At 43.5% G+C, this 21,850-nt stretch overlaps 3 protein-coding genes across 5 annotated transcripts in view; all 3 read left to right on the plus strand.

Annotated features, from left to right (window-relative positions):
- LOC125704715 (lectin-like) overlaps positions 1-580 on the plus strand; it is a 31,851-nt gene extending 31,271 nt beyond the window's left edge. For both annotated transcript variants that reach the window (XM_048970682.1, XM_048970681.1), the window contains exon 7: positions 347-580. In XM_048970682.1, coding sequence (XP_048826639.1) covers positions 347-432 — 86 coding nt within the window. In that variant the 3' untranslated portion in view covers positions 433-580. The remainder of the gene's footprint in view (positions 1-346) is intronic.
- Positions 1-20,124, plus strand: part of LOC125704716 (lectin-like) — a 36,780-nt gene extending 16,656 nt beyond the window's left edge. Inside the window, exons 6-7 of the mRNA XM_048970683.1 lie at positions 19,464-19,575; positions 19,930-20,124. Coding sequence (XP_048826640.1) covers positions 19,464-19,575; positions 19,930-20,009 — 192 coding nt within the window. The 3' untranslated portion in view covers positions 20,010-20,124. The remainder of the gene's footprint in view (positions 1-19,463; positions 19,576-19,929) is intronic.
- LOC125704717 (lectin-like) lies at positions 4,463-14,645 on the plus strand. Of its 2 annotated transcripts, XM_048970684.1 has the most exons (7): positions 12,179-12,199; positions 12,747-12,806; positions 13,132-13,231; positions 13,541-13,650; positions 13,783-13,923; positions 14,069-14,180; positions 14,547-14,645. In XM_048970684.1, the coding sequence occupies exons 2-7, from the start codon at positions 12,804-12,806 to the stop codon at positions 14,630-14,632; spliced, it is 552 nt and encodes a 183-aa protein (XP_048826641.1). In that variant the 5' UTR covers positions 12,179-12,199; positions 12,747-12,803; the 3' UTR covers positions 14,633-14,645. The 2 variants fall into 2 exon arrangements, 1 of the variants encoding a protein (XP_048826641.1); XR_007381217.1 differs by lacking the exons at positions 12,179-12,199; positions 12,747-12,806; positions 13,132-13,231; ... (1 more) ...; positions 14,069-14,180; positions 14,547-14,645 and adding an exon at positions 4,463-4,546 and having other exon boundaries at positions 13,783-13,872.
- Positions 20,125-21,850: the final 1,726 nt, after the last annotated feature.

A 21,850-nucleotide genomic window follows, 5' to 3' on the forward strand; every position in this document is an offset into this window, starting at 1 on the left:
GTAGATGGGAGAAGAGTGATGTAGGGGAAAGTGGTTATTTACAGAACATTTATTAGAGTACAATATATTGACCAAATCTACTTAAAATACTCCTTTGTCCAAAGTGAATTTTTCCCAGCAGAAACATTAACTAAAGAACAAACTCTGACAGACAAGGCATCTCCTCACCTGACTGTAATCCTGTTTGTACGGAGAGATAAAGGTTTCTGAATTTTGCATACTGAATGTTTCCAGTGGAACTTCAGTAGTGCTTTGGAAAAAACAAATTGTCTTTAAATTGGCATGAAACAGGAGTCTATAGTGGTATAAAGAGGGTTTGCTTCATCATGTGTGGTGTTTCTTTCAGACTTGGGGCAATGGAATGATGATTGGTGCATCAAACAGAAACCTTTCATCTGCGCCTTCCAGTGGCAGCATCAGCGGTTAGACTGAAGAATGATGGAAACACGCTACTGCGTCGCTTATAAAAATCAGGCAACGCATGAAGATTCATGCATGCAAAGTGCAAAATGAGTAAAGAATCGCAAAATTTTAAAATGCTTCACTGAGCTCATGCAAAATAAAAAAACTATATCATGTGTATGACTGTGTTCTTGTTTAACTGATACATTATTGGCTGGTACATTATGCAGAATGCAGTTATGACATTTGTATTCAAATTGTAGTACATTATTGGTAAGTTGGTTTCCCCGTTCGAGGTATAATATGCCTGCCCAACCCTCTGGGTGCCTCCAGATTCCTCTTTGTAAAGAAGGAAGGCGGAGGTCTGCAGCCATATATCGATTATCGGGTCCTGAACGCCATCACGGTGAAATGGTGGGAACCACCCCTACTCATCCACTCTGGGCAGAAGCAGCTCAGATCTTTACCAAATTGATTCTGCGCAGTGCCTACAACCCGATCCGGATCTGAGAGGGGGGCGGGTTGGTGAACAGATCCTCGGTCTTTCAGACATTCATGAGCAAAGTCCTGGCCGACCTGCTGCACCAGTTTGTCGTCTACATAGACAATATTTTCATTCACTCCATGCTCATGGAACAACATGTTCATCGCATACGCCGCCTCCTACGCAAAGTGTGAGAATCTACCGTTAAGTTCCTGCGGTACCTGATCCAACCAAGAGCAGTGGAGATGGACGAGGAAAAGCTTAAGGCTGTAAGGGATTGGCCAAAATCCCAGGTGCTCAGAATCAGACATCTGTCAGAGCACAGTACATCACATGTTCTGATGACAAACTTGACCATTTAGTCGCTGAAATAAAGGACATGCCTCACGCTGGATACCGGCTAGTGAAGGGGACTTTGCAGGCAAGAGGGCATCGGGCGCAATGGGACAGGGGGGGCTTCCATGCACCGTGTGGATACTCTTCGCATCCTCTCTCGCCTGAAGCAGATAGGATGTGTTGTGCGGCTAATGTATTCAGCGCCTGACCCAAAATCTCTGCTTCACATAGACACCATCCATAAGCTGATATGGTGTGAAACATTTGTTTTTAACCTATTATAGTTTCCTATTGATGAATTAAATTTCGCACGATGCAACTAGGTGTGACTAGGTGCAATATCGGGATATTTGCCACCATTCATGGCTTCTCAGTCAGTTGATGAATTTGAATTGCAGCTACAGGAATATAGACTAATCCGATCTTTATTGAAAAGTTTTTAAATTAGTTGCACATACAGATTTTCTAGAATTTGTATTTTAAGAGAAATTTGATATAAAAAAAATATTTCAAGTTCTGCTGATCTTCATGTTTCCCCATGTGTGTAGGTATGGGTCACCTTTCATCATGCTTATTTAGGGGACGTGTTCAATTTTCACCTGCAACATTCATGCCCTTTGTGACTTTTTAAGGGTTCGAGGCGAGCACGGTGTCGAGACTCTGTATGCGGTACAGAAAGATCCAGCTTCATAGTTGGCAAAAGTGTTCACAATCAAAGGTAGGCTGTCTGTCCCTTCTCACTAACCCCACCATCAATCACTCGGTGACAGGGCAACTGGACATGAAAACTACTAGTGCAACCACTAGCAATTATATAATTGTAACACATTTCAAAAGTGCAGGAAATCTACGTTTACCACGTGTTCTTTCTCTTTGACATACACCAGGAAAGGACCTACAAATGACATCAAAAAAATCTGTTTCAAAATGTACATGATGGATCAGCATGTAATCAATAAATCACAATTATACAACTTTTTCTGTATATGGAACTTTCACACCCTGCAGGCAATGAAGAATTAAACTAGTCAACATGAACAAACTAGACCCAGAAGTATAAAAAGGAAACAGCAGGGTTGTAGTACTCGGGTCCGGTCTCGGTCTCGGAATCGGCCGTATTTGTACTCGGTCTTGTCATGGACTCGAACAATGCGGACTCGGGATTTTATTTCGAGACCATCCGAGATCACGACTCTGAAAATATTGCTATTCGCCCTACGTTCGTCCGGCGTGACTACTATTACTTTAGTTGTTAATTAAAAATACATATGCTGGATTTAAAAAAATCATCATGTGCAAGTTTGCATAGCACAAACATCAACTAACTGCAGTGTCTACAATACGGTTAAAATGATTATTTTCACGTTACACGTCGTTATTAGAGTTAACTATGTTGAAATATGATATCTGATAGATAAAAATATTTCTCTGTTGACCGCTCATACGTGACGCTCCGCACCCCGCGCTCTCCCCGATCTCCGGTAGGACAATAGAGCTCCGCGAATCGAAGGTTGAATGAGCTGAATTGGACGCTGCTCCCCTCTGGCGCCACCTGCTGCCTGGGAGCTCATCCTATTCGCGTGGAATAACGGTGCCAAAAGTCACGGGATCCACAAATGTTTTACCTTGCTGTGTACTTGTAGAAAATGTAAAAAATCACCAATAACAATGGTGAAACATTTCTTATTGGTTTTATTCTGTCTTTATACTTGTGGAAGACGCTCTTTTCGTTTTTGCTAGCTGCATTTGTATTAGCTAAACGCATTGTGTTGGTTTGACAGCAGTGTTTTGTATTTGCAGAGCGCATTGTGTTTGTGTGAGACGTATGTTTTGTATTTGTACAGCATGATGTGCATGTTTGCGGATTGCTCGTTATTTATAAATTACATCCGGTTTGTTTACAGATCGTGGGGCATTTGTGACATATTGGCAGGGTTCTAACTCCATACCACAGAACGCCGTCAATGACCGGACTAAGGAGACACACACACAGACACGGACTTAAATACACCAAACTAATCAACACAACTAGAAACAGCTGAAGACACGCGGATTCCACACGAGGCAAACGAGGGGGCGTGGCACACACGGGAATCGGAACAATAGGGGGGTAACAAAAGTATATAAAGAAAAGTACAGAATGAACCAGAAAACGAAGGAAAGTAGAGTCACAGATCTTCAAAGGCGAGTTGTCGAAATTCTGCGTATAGTATATGGATGGCGTTTTCTTTTATGTTGCTGTATTGACTCAGTCTTATAGGGCAGTCCTCCCACCCTTCTCAGTTGAACTGTAGGAGTTTCAGAATTAGCGGGGGTAGTGGTACCTGCGGAGTAGGCAGAAGTGGCGGGCTTGCCAGAGCCCTACATGTATTGGGGAACATTGGCTCTCTTGCTTCCGGTTGCATTATTCCTCAGTTTTGGCGTGGGCTCCGGCCGTACAGGGTCCATTGACGTGATCGTTCTTTTGTGATACGTCTGTGGGTGGAACATGTATGAATTTGCTTCTGTTAAGGAATTTTAATTTTAACTTCTATCCTTATCGGTACTTGCCAAGGTGGCTTCATATTAAGTGCTGTCTATTCAGTGTCAACTCCTGCTGATCGTGTACACCTGTGGTTCTCAAATGACAGTATGTGACAACTCCACACCACTAGAGGGAGCTGTCTCCATTTATGCCGTCAGGCAGTCTCTTCTGAGGTGGTATAATAAACTTGAACCACTTGCGCACAAATACTACTTTGCTGTTTCCAGTGGCAATAGTGCTGTAATTCTCAGCATTGGGTTTTTTTTTTAGTTGTATAATGCCAATTACCAAGCATGTGGTGTCTCATCATAAAGGAACTGTAACCTCGAATTCTCTCTGCAGAGGTGCTGTGGGACTGAACCAAGACATGATGACAAGCTTGCTGGGGATTGCACTCCTCTGCCTGTGTGCCATGCCTGCTGCAATGGATGATGGTCAGTTTTCTGAAAGCCATCCTGATCACTTGCAGGCCATTGGGGGGAGGGTCAGACATAAGTCTGGGGTATTCAGGACCAAATCCAAATGATTTGTTTAGCTCAGTTTGATTCCATACATTACCTCAGTCCTGGTTAAAGGCTGTTTCCCAGACATGTTTGTATGATTAGATAATGTCAGAGAACAGGATTCTCAGGGTTATAGCACAGCCCCATGGGACTGTTTTCTCTGCTCCCCTTGACGATGTCTCTGTGGATGTAGGTCACCACTTCCCAAAGCAGTGTGGTGGTCAACGCTACTGGCAAAAAGTGGGCCCCTACTGTGCAAAGTATTTCAACACACCAAGCTCCTTCGCCGATGCCGAGGTAAAGCCCAAACCGTCCTCCAGGTGCCTCATTTTGTAGCAGATCTGTAAGCATTTCATTCTAACGGTATCAGAGCCAACATCTGTATTGCTTCTATACTGCATTCAGATTAATTGTTCCTTTGTGTACCAGTCTGCTTGCATGCAGGCAGCTTCAGGGGGTCACCTGATCTCTGTGCACGATGAACAAACAAATGCGGCTGTCTTGGCTGTCGTGTTGGAATACAACCCCTCCTCACCAAGGACCTGGTTGGGCGGTAAAAGGCTTGGTCAGGTGATGCAGGGCAGGGATGTCCATGTGCCTTGTAATGTTACTGTGAGCCAGGGATGGTAATATCAGACTAGTGACCTGTGTGTCTGCAACTGATATCGCTCTCTCACTCTCCCCTAACAGTCGAGTACATTCGTCTGGACAGATGGTTCTTCTTGGGATTTTGAGAAATGGGTTCCAGGTCAACCAGATGATGCCGGAAATCATGAGAACTGTGTGGAGATGAACTGGAAAGGTAAGAGAATGGAGAGTGATGTAGGGGAAAGTAGGCAGAGGGAATCACAGAAAATGGTTACTTGCAGAACATTTATTATACTGTGATTGACCAAATCTACTTGAAATACTCCTTTGTCCAAAGTGACTTTTCCCAGCAGAAACATTAACTAAAGAACAAACTCTGCCAGACAAGGCATCTCCTCACCTGACTGTAATCCTGTTTGCACGGAGAGATAAAGGTTTCTGAATTTTGCATACTTAGTGTTTCCAGTGGAACTTCAGTAGTGCTTTGGAAAAAACAAATTGTCTTTAAATTGGCATAAAACAGGAGTCTATAGTGGTATAAAGAGGGTTTGCTTCAGCATGTGTGTTTCTTTCAGACTTGGGGGAATGGAATGATGATTGGTGCATCAAACGGAAACCTTTCATCTGCGCCTTCCAGTGGCAGCATGAGCGGGGAGACTGAAGAATGATGGAAACACGCTACTGCATCGCTTATAAAAATCAGGCAACGCATGAAGATTCATGCAAAATGAGTAAAGAATCTCAATTTTAAAATGCTTCACTGAGCTCATGCAAAATAAAAAAACTATATCATGTGTATGACTGTTCTTGTTTAAATGAGCCAATAATGTATCAGTTAATCACACCTGCCTCCTGTCTGATGCTGTTAGTCCCTTAGTATATTAGTGTCTGCTTGTCCTCTGCTCCCCAGTCTGGTCAGTGTCATCTGTGCAGTAACCCCTCTAAGCCTCTCTGATAGTGTCGCTCCGTTCTCCCATGTGATAGTTGGCATCTCCTGTGTCTAGTTTCCCCGTTCGAGGTATAATATGCCTGCCCAACCCTCTGGGCACCTCCAGATTCCTCTTTGTAAAGAAGGAAGGCGGAGGTCTGCAGCCACATATCGATTATCGGGTCCTGAACGCCATCACGGTGAAATGGTGGGAACCACCCCTACTCATCCACTCTGGGCAGAAGCAGCTCAGATCTTTACCAAATTGATTCTACGCAGTGCCTACAACCCGATCCGGATCTGAGAGGGGGGTGGGTTGGTGAACAGATCCTCAATCTCAGACATTCATGAGCAAAGTCCTGGCCGACCTGCCGCAGGCACAGGTATCGAGCGTTTCCCTAAACCTGCCATTAACATCCTCAGACTCAGCCCTCACCCCCCCCCCCACCAAAGGAGCTTTGTTCATGGGTTTTGGGAGTGAGTAAAAATGCAAATTGGTGTTTTACTGGGGTTGCTGGTGTAACACATTTCAAAGGTGCAGGAAATCTACATTTACCACGTGTTCTTTCTCTTTGACATACACCAGGCAAGGACCTGTAGCATAAGATCTGTTTCAAAATGTACATGAGATCAGTGTGTAATCACAATTATAAAACTTTCTCTGTGACCTTGCCATTTCCTGCTGGATATTTGCTTGTCTCATTTCCTGACCCTTTCCCTGGCTGTGTGGTAGAAAAATTATAAATCCCCTCAACTCCAGTGAAGCCACTTAGAATAAATCTCCAGACCTCTCAGTTGGTGAGGAAAGGTATCTCTTTTATTCGAGCCCTCCAGCAAAGCGCTCCGTCACAGTACCCCAGCACTGAGAGCAACCAGTTGATAAAGCATAATTCTCAGTTCCAGATAAGGTCACAAAAGACCAACAAAACAGGCTCAAACGTATAACACAATTCTCCTGCTCTATTGGTTCACCTTCTCAGCTGGTAAAATCCACCCATTTTGCACAATTTACCAGAACATGTCTCGACTGCTAGGCTCCTACTTGAGATATGAATATAGATATTGATTATATTGTCATTGAATCACTGTAAATATTTGGTTGTCCTTTGATTACTGATTGATGTATTGACGTATTGTCATTGAATCACTGTAAATATTTGGTTGTCCTTAAATGATTGACGTATTGACGTATTGTCATTGAATCACTGTAAATACATGGCTAACATATGATTAACATGATTAACATAACAGTTACTTATATATTTGTACTACCGCATAACATGTTGCGTATGGCCTACTGCGACTACTTTATAATTACAACTCTTTGTGCACCAGTTGGGGCAGCTTCGAATCTCTTCCTGCAGGCGGTTTCTCCCCCACCTCACTCCGCTGTCTGTCTCTCCAAAGTCTGATCTCTCTTCAGGGTCTGCGCAACCAACCGCAGGCAGCTATCATGAGACGAGGACACACAGTATTCAAAACAATCTCTTGCCTCAGACCTAAGACATAAGAGACCCAATATGCCTCCCCTCCCGGGCCCACCAATGTCCTATTTTCCTTCCACACGCCACCCTTTTGAACACGCGAGACCCACGCTGTTCACAGATAATCAGCATCCACATCCCCGTAATCTACTGGATGAAAGTGTAACGAGGTGAAGCGGACCGATGGCGGTTGGACGGAACATGTGTCACCAGTGGAGTTGCTATTGCTGGTCACATTGATGATAACCTGGGGCTGTGGGTCGTAGAGCCAAGCAGGTATGGGAAGATCATCCACCCGTGGAGCAGGGGAAGCCCGCAGGAACATACCAGACTTTGTCTGGGAAGACAGAATACAAGAATAACACCTAAACAGCAATATTATTAGTAGAAACACTACATGCAAAAGCAATATACTCAATACTAATGGCCTGAATACCCCAGATAATCCCGGAATCAGTGAGGAGAACCAATAGTCCCAGCTGTACTCAAACAGGCCGTGCTCTTCGTGTATCTCAGACATCTGCTCGTGCATCACGTCCTCCAGATCCTGCACGGCCTGAGAGGAATCAGGGATGTACATGCAACATCCTTTTCCCACGATAGCACAAACACCACCTTTCTCAGCTAATAGGAGATCTAACGCCATATGGTTTTGCAGAGCTACATGCTTAACTGCAGATAATTCACCATTAATGGCCTTCACAGTATCAAGTGCCTGATTAGCCACTTTCTATACTGCAGTCTGAAGGTCTGCCAGTCCAATGGATGGAATAAACACCCCAAAACCATTGCTCAGTTCGAGAGTAAGAGACCGTCTGCTGCGTGAATATGCACACACAGCCAAAGACATCTGCGCTCTGGGCACCTAGCATATAGGAGGGTATATGAAAAGCTAGATAACACTACCAATCAACTTTACCCTTTGAAAGACACAAAACAGCATAACCCTTAAGACCACAGAGAAACGTGAAACATGGTGGCGCCGCTAACAAAGGTCACCAATGAAAGAAGAGCGGGCATAAACCTTACAGTGTACAGGTGGGGAGGAAGGGGATCTCCAGAACTTTATAGCATCGATCCCAAATATAACTATCACAACAAAAATGGTTACCACGAAAAGGCAACACGGTTGTGACCCTCTGAGGGGTCAGTTTTGAAAGAACCACCAGGATCGGACATGCGTCTGCAGTGGGCTTGGTGGACCCATGCGTCGACTCCTTCCACCTTCACTGCGTGAGGAGTCACAATCAGACCTGCCTAAGGCCTAAGACATAACACACCCACTATGCCTTCCCTCCGGGGCCTACCAATGTGAAATATTCTTTCCACAGCTCACAGACTGACCATTAGTTAGAACCTGAACTTGGGCTTGAACTATACTCTGCGGCCTTTGATTGACTGTCCCTGTTATAAGGGAAAGCAGGTTCCTTGCAGCCGTTTCTATGTGGGCACAGTCCGATTTCTGGAAGTAAAAGGAATAAAGATAAAACCAATGTACACTTTCATCCATATACATGAAAATAAACACTAACCTAGTTCCTCAAGCGCATTATGTGGAACTTTCACACCCTGCAGGTAATGAAGAATTAAACTAATCAACATGAGCAAACCAGACCCAGAACTATAAAAAGGAAACAGTAGGGTTGTAGTACTCGGGTCCGGTCTCGGAATCGGCCGTATTTGTACTCGGTCTTGTCATGGACTCGGACAAACCGGATTTGGGATTATATTTCGAGACCATCCGAGATCATGACTCTGAAAATATTAACGTTAATCCTGCGTGACTACTATTTTTTCATTTGTCATAATTCAGAAGTACTGTAACGCACAGAAACCAAACACGTGCAGATAATAATAAGGATTCTTCTGTATGTGAAAGTATTTGTGAGTAATTGTGCGCACAATTACAGAAGTAGCTGCGTAAAAATGCATGAGTGGCGTATTTCGCGAGGTAAACAAACTCGCTCGGTGTGTGCATGCGCTCGCCACTCTCACCTGGAGCTCCAGCACGCGCGCTACGGTTCAGTCAAATATTTAATTTTATTACAGACAAAACTCATATTTTATTCGATAGATAACAACAACAACCAGCGTTCTACTGACAATACAGCCAATTACACGAGATTTTCATTGTTTATTCCGGACGCGCATCCATCGCACCATTGACGTGATATGGGGGATTGTGGGAAATGTAGCTGTCTTCCAGAGATGCCAAACGCAGATAATTTTAGAGGCCAAAATGAGTCCAAATAGACTCAAAACGAGTATTTCTTCATTTTCAATTTATATGAAAATATTTTTTACAATTTTTTAAAGTTATATCTGAAGTGACAGCACTTTTATAGATAAAGCTAAACATGGGGTGTAAAATGTGCGTCCGGTCTCGGTCTCGGGTCACCCTGGTCTCGGTCTTGGCCCTTTAGAGTCTTGGTCTCGACACACTCGGTCAGGACTTTGATTTCGGGTTAGGTGGTCTTGTCTGCAATACTAGGAAGCAGTAAAATCTTTCTGTGCATCCGGTGATCCTTTGAAATTCAGCCCTGGATAATCCACTGTTATCTTTACCGTACAATGTTAGCTTAAAGTAAAAGCTGTTTATCGAATAACCATTGTTTAATTAACCCTCTGGGGTCTAGGGGTAGGGAACACACTTTCACTGACTGAGGCATGATCACACATTTCTTTAAAAATCATAAACTTAATTCATGGCAAATATATTATTTCTTATATATTTGTTTTGGCATCACACTCATCATAATTTTAATGCATACTGTAAATATGTTAGATTTATGCTATGAAGTTTGTAATGTGACATCAAAGTATAGACATTCCAAAATGCACTTTGGAATACTTGCAGATGCATTATAAAAGTACATAGTAAGCAAAGGTGGCGGTTTGTTTTGATCCCAGATATCTGATCACCAAAATCTTGGCTACATATATGAAGATGACTAAATGGTGTAGTTGCAACATTCAGTTGGATAAATAAATAGGAAAAAATGAATATGTCTGAGCTATTATGTGTATGCATGAGCTATTCACACCTGGTCTCACTTTAAAACCTTTCAATATTAGTTTAAATACTCCATATAACCCCATATACCCCCGAAATAACTCGTGGCCATAAGTGAAAATTAGCGGGAGAACATTTTAAAATGAGTTTGAGAAAGCACTTCTTTACACAGAGTGTAGTTAGAGTATGGAATAGGCTTTGTGTCTTCCTGTTAGTATAGCGCAAGCTAAAACCCTGGGTTCCTTTAAACCAGAGCTGTCACAACGAACTCCACCTGCACACGGGCACAGTTTTCAGTTTTATATACTAGCAGGTCAAATGTGAAGTAGCTAAAAGTGTCCTCCCTGACATAGGCATATTGGTGGCTGTCAGTAGTACTACGCAGTATTTTAGTGCTCTCGTTAGCTAGCAACAATTTGTAGCGATTTTGTGCAAAAACGTTTGCAAACATTAGAGCATATCATCACTAAACTCTCTAACATGAAAAATACATATGCTGGATTCTAAAGAATCGTCATGTACAAGTTTACATAGCACAAACATCAACTAACTGTTGTCTACAATACGGTTAAAATGATTACTTTCATGTTACACGTCGTTATTAGAGTTAACTATGTTGAAATATGACACTATATTGTTGTGTTTTTTTCTTTCCCTGGCAATCAGGAGTCTGGAGCCCCCTCTGTAGATCTTCAGATTCAGTCTCTATTTCAACAGGGAGGTTACAGCCAAGGCTGGACGCCCTGCATCCCTCAACCATTCCCCATCGTTGTTTTCTCTCTTGATTTACGGCCCTAGATGATAAGTTTGTCAATCATTTCTTTTACTGTTTAGTCCCTCGGCTGAACATAATTGTGTCGCGACGATCTCTACTCGGTTTTTTTTAATACTCAGCCGTGAACTTTTGGCCAACTCAAGCGAATCCCTTCCTTCAGTAGCAAACCTTGGCAGCTTCATCTTGTTGCACATTGTCTGGCTAGAGGGTTGATGATTTGTTTCTCCTTCAACACAGTGATAAGCTGCAGCACTAAAAAAGTACATATTCATATACCAGAGACAGCTAACAGATACAGAAACTTCTAAGGCAACACAAAATGCTAATTCATACTTCTTTTCCATCACATTGTGCTGCAGCAGAAATTGGTCTGCATTCTCTGAAGGTTACAAGCTCCCACTGTACACGGTTTACATCAGCTTCTTAATAGAGTCCTAATAATTGCATCGTATATGCGTTATGGAGTGCAAAATAATATTCCATAATATAGATAAAAAATATTTACCTGTTGACCGCTCATACGTTACGCTCCGCAACCCGCGCTCTTCCCGATCTCAGGTAGAAAATTAGAGCTCCACGAATCGAAGGCTGAATGATTAATTAGGCTACAATAAATTAATATTTATTATAAATTATTTATAATAATTATAAATTACATCCGGTTTGTTTACAGATCGCGGGGCATTTGTGAAACGTGTTCTGTGTATTTGCGACGTATTGGCAGGGTTCTAACTCCATAAAATCGCCTCCAATACTTCCCTTAACTTTGCAGCCCCCCGGGACCTTGGGCTGTGTCAGCCAGTAAATAATAAAACCTCTTCTGTCAGGCTGAGGTATTCCTCCGCAATCAGACGCATAGGTGGGGTTTACGGAGCGGGGAAGCAGTCGGGTGAACACGGGGTTTATTCAGGAACAACACACTTATTAGCACAGAACGACGTCAATGACCAGACTAACGAAAGGCACACAGACGCTTAAAGGACTTAAATATACCAAACTAATCAACACATCTAGAAGCAACTGAAGACACGGCATTCCACGCGAGGCAAACGAGGGGGCGTGGCACACACGGGGATCGGAACATTAGGGGCGTAACAAAAGTATATAAAAAGGTGCAGAATGAACCAGAGGAAAAGGAAAGAAGAGTCGCAGATCTTGAAAGGTCAGTCTTTAATTTCTCTAAATCCCGCTTATATCACACATATGATTTTTGTATGATGTTTGTATTGTAGCGTTTGTTATAGGACTGTCCTCCCACCCATTTCAGCCCATCTCTGGGAATTTCAGAAATATAGTGGACAGTGGTACGTGCAGAGTGGGCACGAGACGTGGCGGGCTCCACACAACCATATATATATATATATTCTGGGGAACATTAATTGTGTCTGGCTCTCTTGCTTCTGATTGCATTGTCTTCCTCTTTGGGTTTTTGCGTGGGCTCCAGCCGAACAGGATCCATTAATTAAAGTGCTCATTCGTTTGTGATACGCCTGTTACGTCGTCATTGCAGTATGTGTGTATGTATGTGTCCGCAAAGAGCAAGTTGAGGGAGGGGTAAAAGACAATTTCCCCACAGGGATTAATAAAGTGATGTTTATTGCTATATGAGTGTTTAATATATAATAAACATATCTGTTTCCATTTAGGAATATACACGTGTAATTATTGTTTTTGTTGGCACTTACCTGTTGTGGCTTAAATATCATTAGGTGCTCTGTATTCAGTGTGGACTCCTCCTGATCGCATAGACCTGACGTTCTCAAACAATGGTACGTGAGAGATTCTGTGCAGTTATTTCCATTTATGCTGTCAGCCATAATCTTTTTCTGAGGTCATACACATCGTAAACAATTTGAGAACCACTGACATACAAAACATTCCTGCCTTCTTTCAGGGTCTTTCCAGTGGCAATAGTGCCATAATTCACAGCATTTTGACAATCACTATAATAAGTAACATTTTGAACTAAATTACATAACATTTAATTATTTCATTTTGTAACTAAGTATCATCAACAATTGCGTGATGTTTAACCAACACGATATTAGGGATTATTATTTAATGTAACTGTAACCACCGGTTTGCTCTCTGCAGAGAGGTGCTGTGGGACTGAAGAGCCGAGACATGAGGACTCCAAGCTTGCTGGGGGTTGCACTCCTCTGCCTGTTTGCCATGCCTGCTGCAACGGATGATGGTCAGTCAGTTTCCTGATAAAGCCATTCTGACGGTCACTTAAACAGGCCATTGGGGGGGGGTCAGACATGTGACCATCCTGGGGCAATGAGGACTGAATCCAAACAGGCCCCAAATGATTTGTTTAGCTCAGTTTGAGAATTCCATACATCTCAACAGTCCTAGTTAAAGGCTGTTTCCAAAAACCTTTGTAATTCTACGATCATCGTAACTTCACAGAGGGAATTCAGTATGATGACACTCAGACAGATTAGGACTCTTGATCATAGCACAGCCCCATGGAATCATTATGTTTTCTGTGCTTCACCAGACCATCAACACCCCTCAAACTCGTGTGATGGACAATACAAGGACTGGACCCAAATTGGCCAGGTGTGCGCAAAGTATTTCAGCACACCAAGCTCCTTCGCCGATGCCGAGGTAAAGCCCAAACCGTCCTCCAGGTGCCTCATTTTGTAGCAGATCTGTAAGCATTTCATTCTAACAGTATCAGAGCCAACATCTGTATTACTTCTATACTGCATTCAGATTAATTGTTCCTTTGTGTACCAGTCTGCTTGCAGGCAGGCAGCTTCAGGGGGTCACCTGGTCTCCGTGCACGATGAACAAACAAATGCGGCTGTCTTAGCCATCGTGTTGAAATACAACCCCTCCTCACCAAGGACCTGGTTGGGCGGTGAAAGGGTTGGTCAGGTGATGGAGCGCAGGGAGACGTGGGAAGAGGGCAGGGACGTCCATGTGCCTTGTAATGTTACTGTGAGCCAGGGATGGTAATATCAGACTAGTGACCTGTGTGTCCGTAACTGTGATATCGCTCTTTCTCACTCTCCCCTAACAGTCGAGTACATTCACCTGGACAGATGGTTCTTCTTGGGATTTCGAGAAATGGGTTCCAGGTCAACCAAGTAACAGTGGAAATCATGAGAACTGTGTGGAGATGAACTGGAAAAGTAAGAGACAGGAGAGCGGCGTAGATGGGAGAAGAGTGATGTAGGGGAAAGTGGTTATTTACAGAACATTTATTAGAGTACAATATATTGACCAAATCTACTTAAAATACTCCTTTGTCCAAAGTGAATTTTTCCCAGCAGAAACATTAACTAAAGAACAAACTCTGACAGACAAGGCATCTCCTCACCTGACTGTAATCCTGTTTGTACGGAGAGATAAAGGTTTCTGAATTTTGCATACTGAATGTTTCCAGTGGAACTTCAGTAGTGCTTTGGAAAAAACAAATTGTCTTTAAATTGGCATGAAACAGGAGTCTATAGTGGTATAAAGAGGGTTTGCTTCATCATGTGTGGTGTTTCTTTCAGACTTGGGGCAATGGAATGATGATTGGTGCATCAAACAGAAACCTTTCATCTGCGCCTTCCAGTGGCAGCATCAGCGGTTAGACTGAAGAATGATGGAAACACGCTACTGCATCGCTTATAAAAATCAGGCAACGCATGAAGATTCATGCATGCAAAGTGCAAAATGAGTAAAGAATCGCAAAATTTTAAAATGCTTCACTGAGCTCATGCAAAATAAAAAAACTATATCATGTGTATGACTGTGTTCTTGTTTAACTGATACATTATTGGCTGGTACATTATGCAGAATGCAGTTATGACATTTGTATTCAAATTGTAGTACATTATTGGTAAGTTGGTTTCCCCGTTCGAGGTATAATATGCCTGCCCAACCCTCTGGGCGCCTCCAGATTCCTCTTTGTAAAGAAGGAAGGCGGAGGTCTGCAGCCATATATCGATTATCGGGTCCTGAACGCCATCACGGTGAAATGGTGGGAACCACCCCTACTCATCCACTCTGGGCAGAAGCAGCTCAGATCTTTACCAAATTGATTCTGCGCAGTGCCTACAACCCGATCCGGATCTGAGAGGGGGGCGGGTTGGTGAACAGATCCTTGGTCTTTCAGACATTCATGAGCAAAGTCCTGGCCGACCTGCTGCACCAGTTTGTCGTCTACATAGACAATATTTTCATTCACTCCATGCCCGTGGAACAACATGTTCATCGCATACGCCGCCTCCTACGCAAAGTGTGAGAATCTACCGTTAAGTTCCTGCGGTACCTGATCCAACCAGGAGCAGTGGAGATGGACGAGGAAAAGCTTAAGGCTGTAAGGGATTGGCCAAAATCCCAGGTGCTCAGAATCAGACATCTGTCAGAGCACAGTACATCACATGTTCTGATGGCAAACTTGACCATTTAGTCGCTGAAATAAAGGACATGCCTCACGCTGGATACCGGCTAGTGAAGGGGACTTTGCAGGCAAGAGGGCATCGGGCGCAATGGGACAGGGGGGGCTTCCATGCACCGTGTGGATACTCTTCGCATCCTCTCTCGCCTGAAGCAGATAGGATGTGTTGTGCGGCGAATGTATTCAGCGCCTGACCCAAAATCTCTGCTTCACATAGACACCATCCATAAGCTGATATGGTGTGAAACATTTGTTTTTAACCTATTATAGTTTCCTATTGATGAATTAAATTTCGCACGATGCAACTAGGTGTGACTAGGTGCAATATCGGGATATTTGCCACCATTCATGGCTTCTCAGTCAGTTGATGAATTTGAATTGCAGCTACAGGAACATAGACTAATCCGATCTTTATTGAAAAGTTTTTAAATTAGTTGCACATACAGATTTTCTAGAATTTGTATTTTAAGAGAAATTTGATATAAAAAAAATATTTCAAGTTCTGCTGATCTTTATGTTTCCCCGTGTGTGTAGGTATGGGTCACCTTTCATCATGCTTATTTAGGGGACGTGTTCAATTTTCACCTGCAACATTCATGCCCTTTGTAACTTTTTAAGGGTTCGAGGCGAGCACGGTGTCGAGACTGTTGGCATCGCTCGGCTGATGTTCTCTGTATGTGGTACAGAAAGATCCAGCTTCATAGTTGGCAAAAGTGTCCACAATCAAAGGTAGGCTGTCTGTCCCTTCTCACTAACCCCACCATCAATCACTCGGTGACAGGGCAACTGGACATGAAAACTACTAGTGCAACCACTAGTAATTATATAATTGTAACACATTTCAAAAGTGCCTGAAATCTACGTTTACCACCTGTTCTTTCTCTTTGACATACACCAGGAAAGGACCTACAAATGACATCAAAAAAATCTGTTTCAAAATGTACATGATGGATCAGCATGTAATCAATAAATCACAATTATACAACTTTTTCTGTGACCTTGCCATTTCCTGCTGGACATTTGCTCGTCTCATTTGCTGACCTGTTCCCTGCCTAAGAGACTGACCATTAGTTAGAACCTGAACTTGGGTTTGAACTGTGCTCTGCGGCCTTTGATTGACTGTCCCTGTTATAAGGGAAAGCAAGGTTCCTTGCAGCCGTTTCTATGTGGGCACAGTCCGCATTCCGGAAGTAAAAGGAATAAAGATAAAACCAATGTATACTTTGTAAACCGTGAAAATGAACACTAACCTAATTCCTCAAGCGCACTATATGGAACTTTCACACCCTGCAGGCAATGAAGAATTAAACTAGTCAACATGAACAAACTAGACCCAGAAGTATAAAAAGGAAACAGCAGGGTTGTAGTACTCGGGTCCGGTCTCGGTCTCGGAATCGGCCGTATTTGTACTCGGTCTTGTCATGGACTCGAACAATGCGGACTCGGGATTTTATTTCGAGACCATCCGAGATCACGACTCTGAAAATATTGCTATTCGCCCTACGTTCGTCCGGCGTGACTACTATTACTTTAGTTGTTAATTAAAAATACATATGCTGGATTTAAAAAAATCATCATGTGCAAGTTTGCATAGCACAAACATCAACTAACTGCAGTGTCTACAATACGGTTAAAATGATTATTTTCACGTTACACGTCGTTATTAGAGTTAACTATGTTGAAATATGATATCTGATAGATAAAAATATTTCTCTGTTGATCGCTCATACGTAACGCTCCGCACCCCGCGCTCTCCCCGATCTCCGGTAGAACAATAGAGCTCCGCGAATCGAAGGTTGAATGAGCTGAATTGGACGCTGCTCCCCTCTGGCGCCACCTGCTGCCTGGGAGCTCATCCTATTCGCGTGGAATAACGGTGCCAAAAGTCACGGGATCCACAAATGTTTTACCTTGCTGTGTACTTGTAGAAAATGTAAAAAATCACCAATAACAATGATGAAACATTTCTTATTGGTTTTATTCTGTCTTTATACTTGTGGAAGATGCTCTTTTCGTTTTTGCTAGCTGCATTTGTATTAGCTAAACGCATTGTGTTGGTTTGACAGCAGTGTTTTGTATTTGCAGAGCGCATTGTGTTTGTGTGAGACGTATGTTTTGTATTTGTACTGCATGATGTGCACGTTTGCGGATTGCTCGTTATTTATAAATTACATCCGGTTTGTTTACAGATCGTGGGGCATTTGTGACGTATTGGCAGGGTTCTAACTCCATACCACAGAACGCCGTCAATGACCGGACTAAGGAGACACACACACAGACACGGACTTAAATACACCAAACTAATCAACACAACGAGAAACAGCTGAAGACACGCGGATTCCACACGAGGCAAACGAGGGGGCGTGGCACACACGGGAATCGGAACAATAGGGGGTAACAAAAGTATATAAAGAAAAGTACAGAATGAACCAGAAAACGAAGGAAAGTAGAGTCACAGATCTTCAAAGGCGAGTTGTTGAAATTCTGCGTATAGTACACGGATGGCTTTTTCTTTTATGTTGCTGTATTGACTCAGTCTTATAGGGCAGTCCTCCCACCCTTCTCAGTTGAACTGTAGGAGTTTCAGAATTAGTGGGGGTAGTGGTACCTGTGGAGTAGGCAGAAGTGGCGGGCTTGCCAGAGCCCTACATGTATTGGGGAACATTGGCTCTCTTGCTTCCGGTTGCATTATTCCTCAGTTTTGGCGTGGGCTCCGGCCGTACAGGGTCCATTGACGTGATCGTTCTTTTGTGATACGTCTGTGGGTGGAACATGTATGAATTTGCTTCTGTTCAGGGATTTTAATTTTAACTTCTATCCTTATCGGTACTTGCCCAGGTGGCTTCATATTAAGTGCTGTCTATTCAGTGTCAACTCCTGCTGATCGTGTACACCTGTGGTTCTCAAACGACGGTATGTGACAACTCCACACCACTAGAGGGAGCTGTCTCCATTTATGCCATCAGGCAGTCTCTTCTGAGGTGGTATAATAAACTTGAACCACTTGCACACAAATACTACTTTGCTGTTTCCAGTGGCAATAGTGCTGTAATTCTCAGCATTGGGTTTTTTAATTGTATAATGCCAATTACCAAGCATGTGTTGTCTGATCATCAAAGGAACTGTAACCTCTAATCCTCTCTGCAGAGAGGTGCTGTGGGACTGAACCAAGACATGAGGACTCCAAGCTTGCTGGGGATTGCACTCCTCTGCCTGTGTGCCATGCCTGCTGCAATGGATGATGGTCAGTTTTCTGAAAGCCATCCTGATCACTTGCAGGCCATTGGGGGGGAGGGTCAGACATAAGTCTGGGGTATTCAGGACCAAATCCAAATGATTTGTTTAGCTCAGTTTGATTCCATACATTACCTCAGTCCTGGTTAAAGGCTGTTTCCCAGACATGTTTGTATGGTTAGATAATGTCAGAGAACAGGATTCTCAGGGTTATAGCACAGCCCCATGGGACTGTTTTCTCTGCTCCCCTTGACGATGTCTCTGTGGATGTAGGTCACCACTTCCCAAAGCAGTGTGGTGGTCAACGCTACTGGCAAAAAGTGGGCCCCTACTGTGCAAAGTACTTCAACACACCAAGCTCCTTCGCCGATGCCGAGGTAAAGCCCAAACCGTCCTCCAGGTGCCTCATTTTGTAGCAGATCTGTAAGCATTTCATTCTAACTGTATCAGAGCCAACATCTGTATTGCTTCTATACTGCATTCAGATTAATTGTTCCTTTGTGTACCAGTCTGCTTGCATGCAGGCAGCTTCAGGGGGTCACCTGGTCTCCGTGCACGATGAACAAACAAATGCGGATGTCTTGGCTGTCGTGTTGGAATACAACCCCTCCTCACCAAGGACCTGGTTGGGCGGTAAAAGGCTTGGTCAGGTGATGGAGCGCAGGGAGACGTGGGAACAGGGCAGGGACGTCCATGTGCCTTGTAATGTTACTGTGAGCCAGGGATGGTAATATCAGACTAGTGACCTGTGCATCCGCAACTGTGATATCACTCTCTCACTCTCCCCTAACAGTCGAGTACATTCGTCTGGACAGATGATTCTCCTTGGGATTTTGAGAAATGGGTTCCAGGTCAACCAGATGATGCCGGAAATCATGAGAACTGTGTGGAGATGAACTGGAAAGGTAAGAGAATGGAGAGTGGTGTAGGCAGAGGGAATCACAGAAAATGGTTACTTGCAGAACATTTATTATACTGTGATTGACCAAATCTACTTGAAATACTCCTTTGTCCAAAGTGACTTTTCCCAGCAGAGACATTAACTAAAGAACAAACTCTGCCGGACAAGGCATCTCCTCACCTGACTGTAATCCTGTTTTTATGGAGAGATAAATGTTTCTGATTTTTGCATAATGAGTGTTTCCAGTGGAACTTCAGTAGTGCTTTGGAAAAAACAAATTGTCTTTAAATTGGCATAAAACAGGAGTCTATAGTGGTATAAAGAGGGTTTGCTTCAGCATGTGTGATGTTTCTTTCAGACTTGGGGGAATGGAATGATGATTGGTGCATCAAACGGAAACCTTTCATCTGCGCCTTCAAATGGCAGAAGTGGCAGTAGGATCCAGAATTTCAGAACACTGACACGTGCACGGCGATCAGGCAATTGTGAAACGTTTTGCTGAACTCATGCAAAATAAAAACAAAAAGTCAAATGACTGTTATTAAATTACCAATAGCTTAATATTTAATACATTACAGATACACTATGTGAAGCCGGGTATTACATTGTTCAGAAAGTATTAACCCTATGATTGTCTGGTTGATACTATGTTCCTGCACTTGTTTTCTTCTCTGTTTTATCCAGTGATTTATCTGTAGATTTCCTAGTCCCTGTGTAGTACGAGTCCTGCCCCCCAGTGCCTTCACTGTTCACCACACTCTCTTGGTCCTGTTCAGTGGTTGCTCCAAACCACATGGTGGTAACCAAAGGACAGAATCGGTGATTATGGTGTACAACTGGCTTGGCAGCTCCCATGGCCAACCATACCTCCTGACTTGCCACAGGAAGTACATCCTTTGCTGGGCCTTTCTGAGAATGGTGTTAAAATTGTGGTCTCCCACTTCAAGTCTTGGGAATGGCTGTTGGATGGGGTGAGAGGAGGTGCCTCCTAAAGTCCACAGATATCTCCAGTTTTGAGCATGTTAAGCTACCAGGTTGCTCTGACTGTGCTGGAGCACCAGCCGGTCTATCTCCCACCAATAGGCAGATTCATCACCATCCTACATAAGTGCGATGCCTGACTGTAGTATCATCTGCGAACTTCAGGAATTTGACTGCTGGATCAGTGGCGGTACGGTCAGTGTAGAGTGGGGAGAGAACACAACCCTGAGAAGCACCAGTGAGGACTGTGTACCAGAAGATGCATTTCCCCAGCCTCTCATGCTGGTGATCCACGTGCAGGTGGCAGGGGGAATGTGGAGTTTTGAGTTTGGAAGAAAGGATTCTGGTCCCCAAACAGGATCTGTGCGTAATCCCCTGGATAGTCCAGGTGTTTCAGGATGCAGTGAAAACCCATGTCGATTGTCATCCACTGACCTGTTTGACCGGTAGACAAACTGAAGGGGATTGAGCAGGTGGTCTAGCACCTGTTCAATAAATCCCTACGATTTGTTTAAATTGTATGAGTTTAAACATACAGCTGGTCTTGTGTCAAGGGCATAACTTGAGCAAGAACGGGGAGACACATTCACCCTCCTCACACTCAAAGCTCAACTACAGGGGTGTCAAGCTCCAGTCCTGGAGGGCCAGAGCCCTGTATAACTCAGTCTTGCTTCGTCTTGCAAACCAAGTTACTCGCAGTACGAGATTTCACTGTACTAATTTTGAGTCCACCGATCAGAAGAGCTGAACTGACATGTCACTTGCAATTTGTATTTGTTATACTAAGTGTATATCGCATTGTTACTCTGTTTACAGACCACACACTATTCTCCGCATGAAGTCGGGCAACAGAAGTTGCAGTGCATCCTTATGCTGTACAAACAAAGGACTCTATTGGAAGTACTGGCGATTCGAACGCTATTTGTGTTCACAGCACAGTTCTCAGCAGACTCTCCACAGTGGTTTGAATGTTCCTCCCCAGCACATCGGGGCTCTGCTGCTAGCCCCCTGTATGTAGCTAGCCCCCTGTATGTACCACTGTAGCAGCGTCACTGATCCCTACAATTCGCTTACTGTTTACTTTCTTAAATATCACCAGCAATTCATTTGCTCAGCTTCCCTTGTCCATCATTTTCTTTTTTCAGCACATTGAATGTGAAAATGGGAAACTAATGTCATTTTCTTTGTAAAAGAAAATGAAACAAATGCGAATGTACGTGTAACAAGGGACTAAAGAAATGAGAAGGCATTTTAGCAGTTAAGCTCGGTAATTAAAATATAAGAATGCAAAACAGTCA

Source organism: Brienomyrus brachyistius, chromosome 12 (assembly GCF_023856365.1).
Source record: "Brienomyrus brachyistius isolate T26 chromosome 12, BBRACH_0.4, whole genome shotgun sequence".
In the NCBI taxonomy this organism is placed as follows: domain Eukaryota; kingdom Metazoa; phylum Chordata; class Actinopteri; order Osteoglossiformes; family Mormyridae; genus Brienomyrus; species Brienomyrus brachyistius.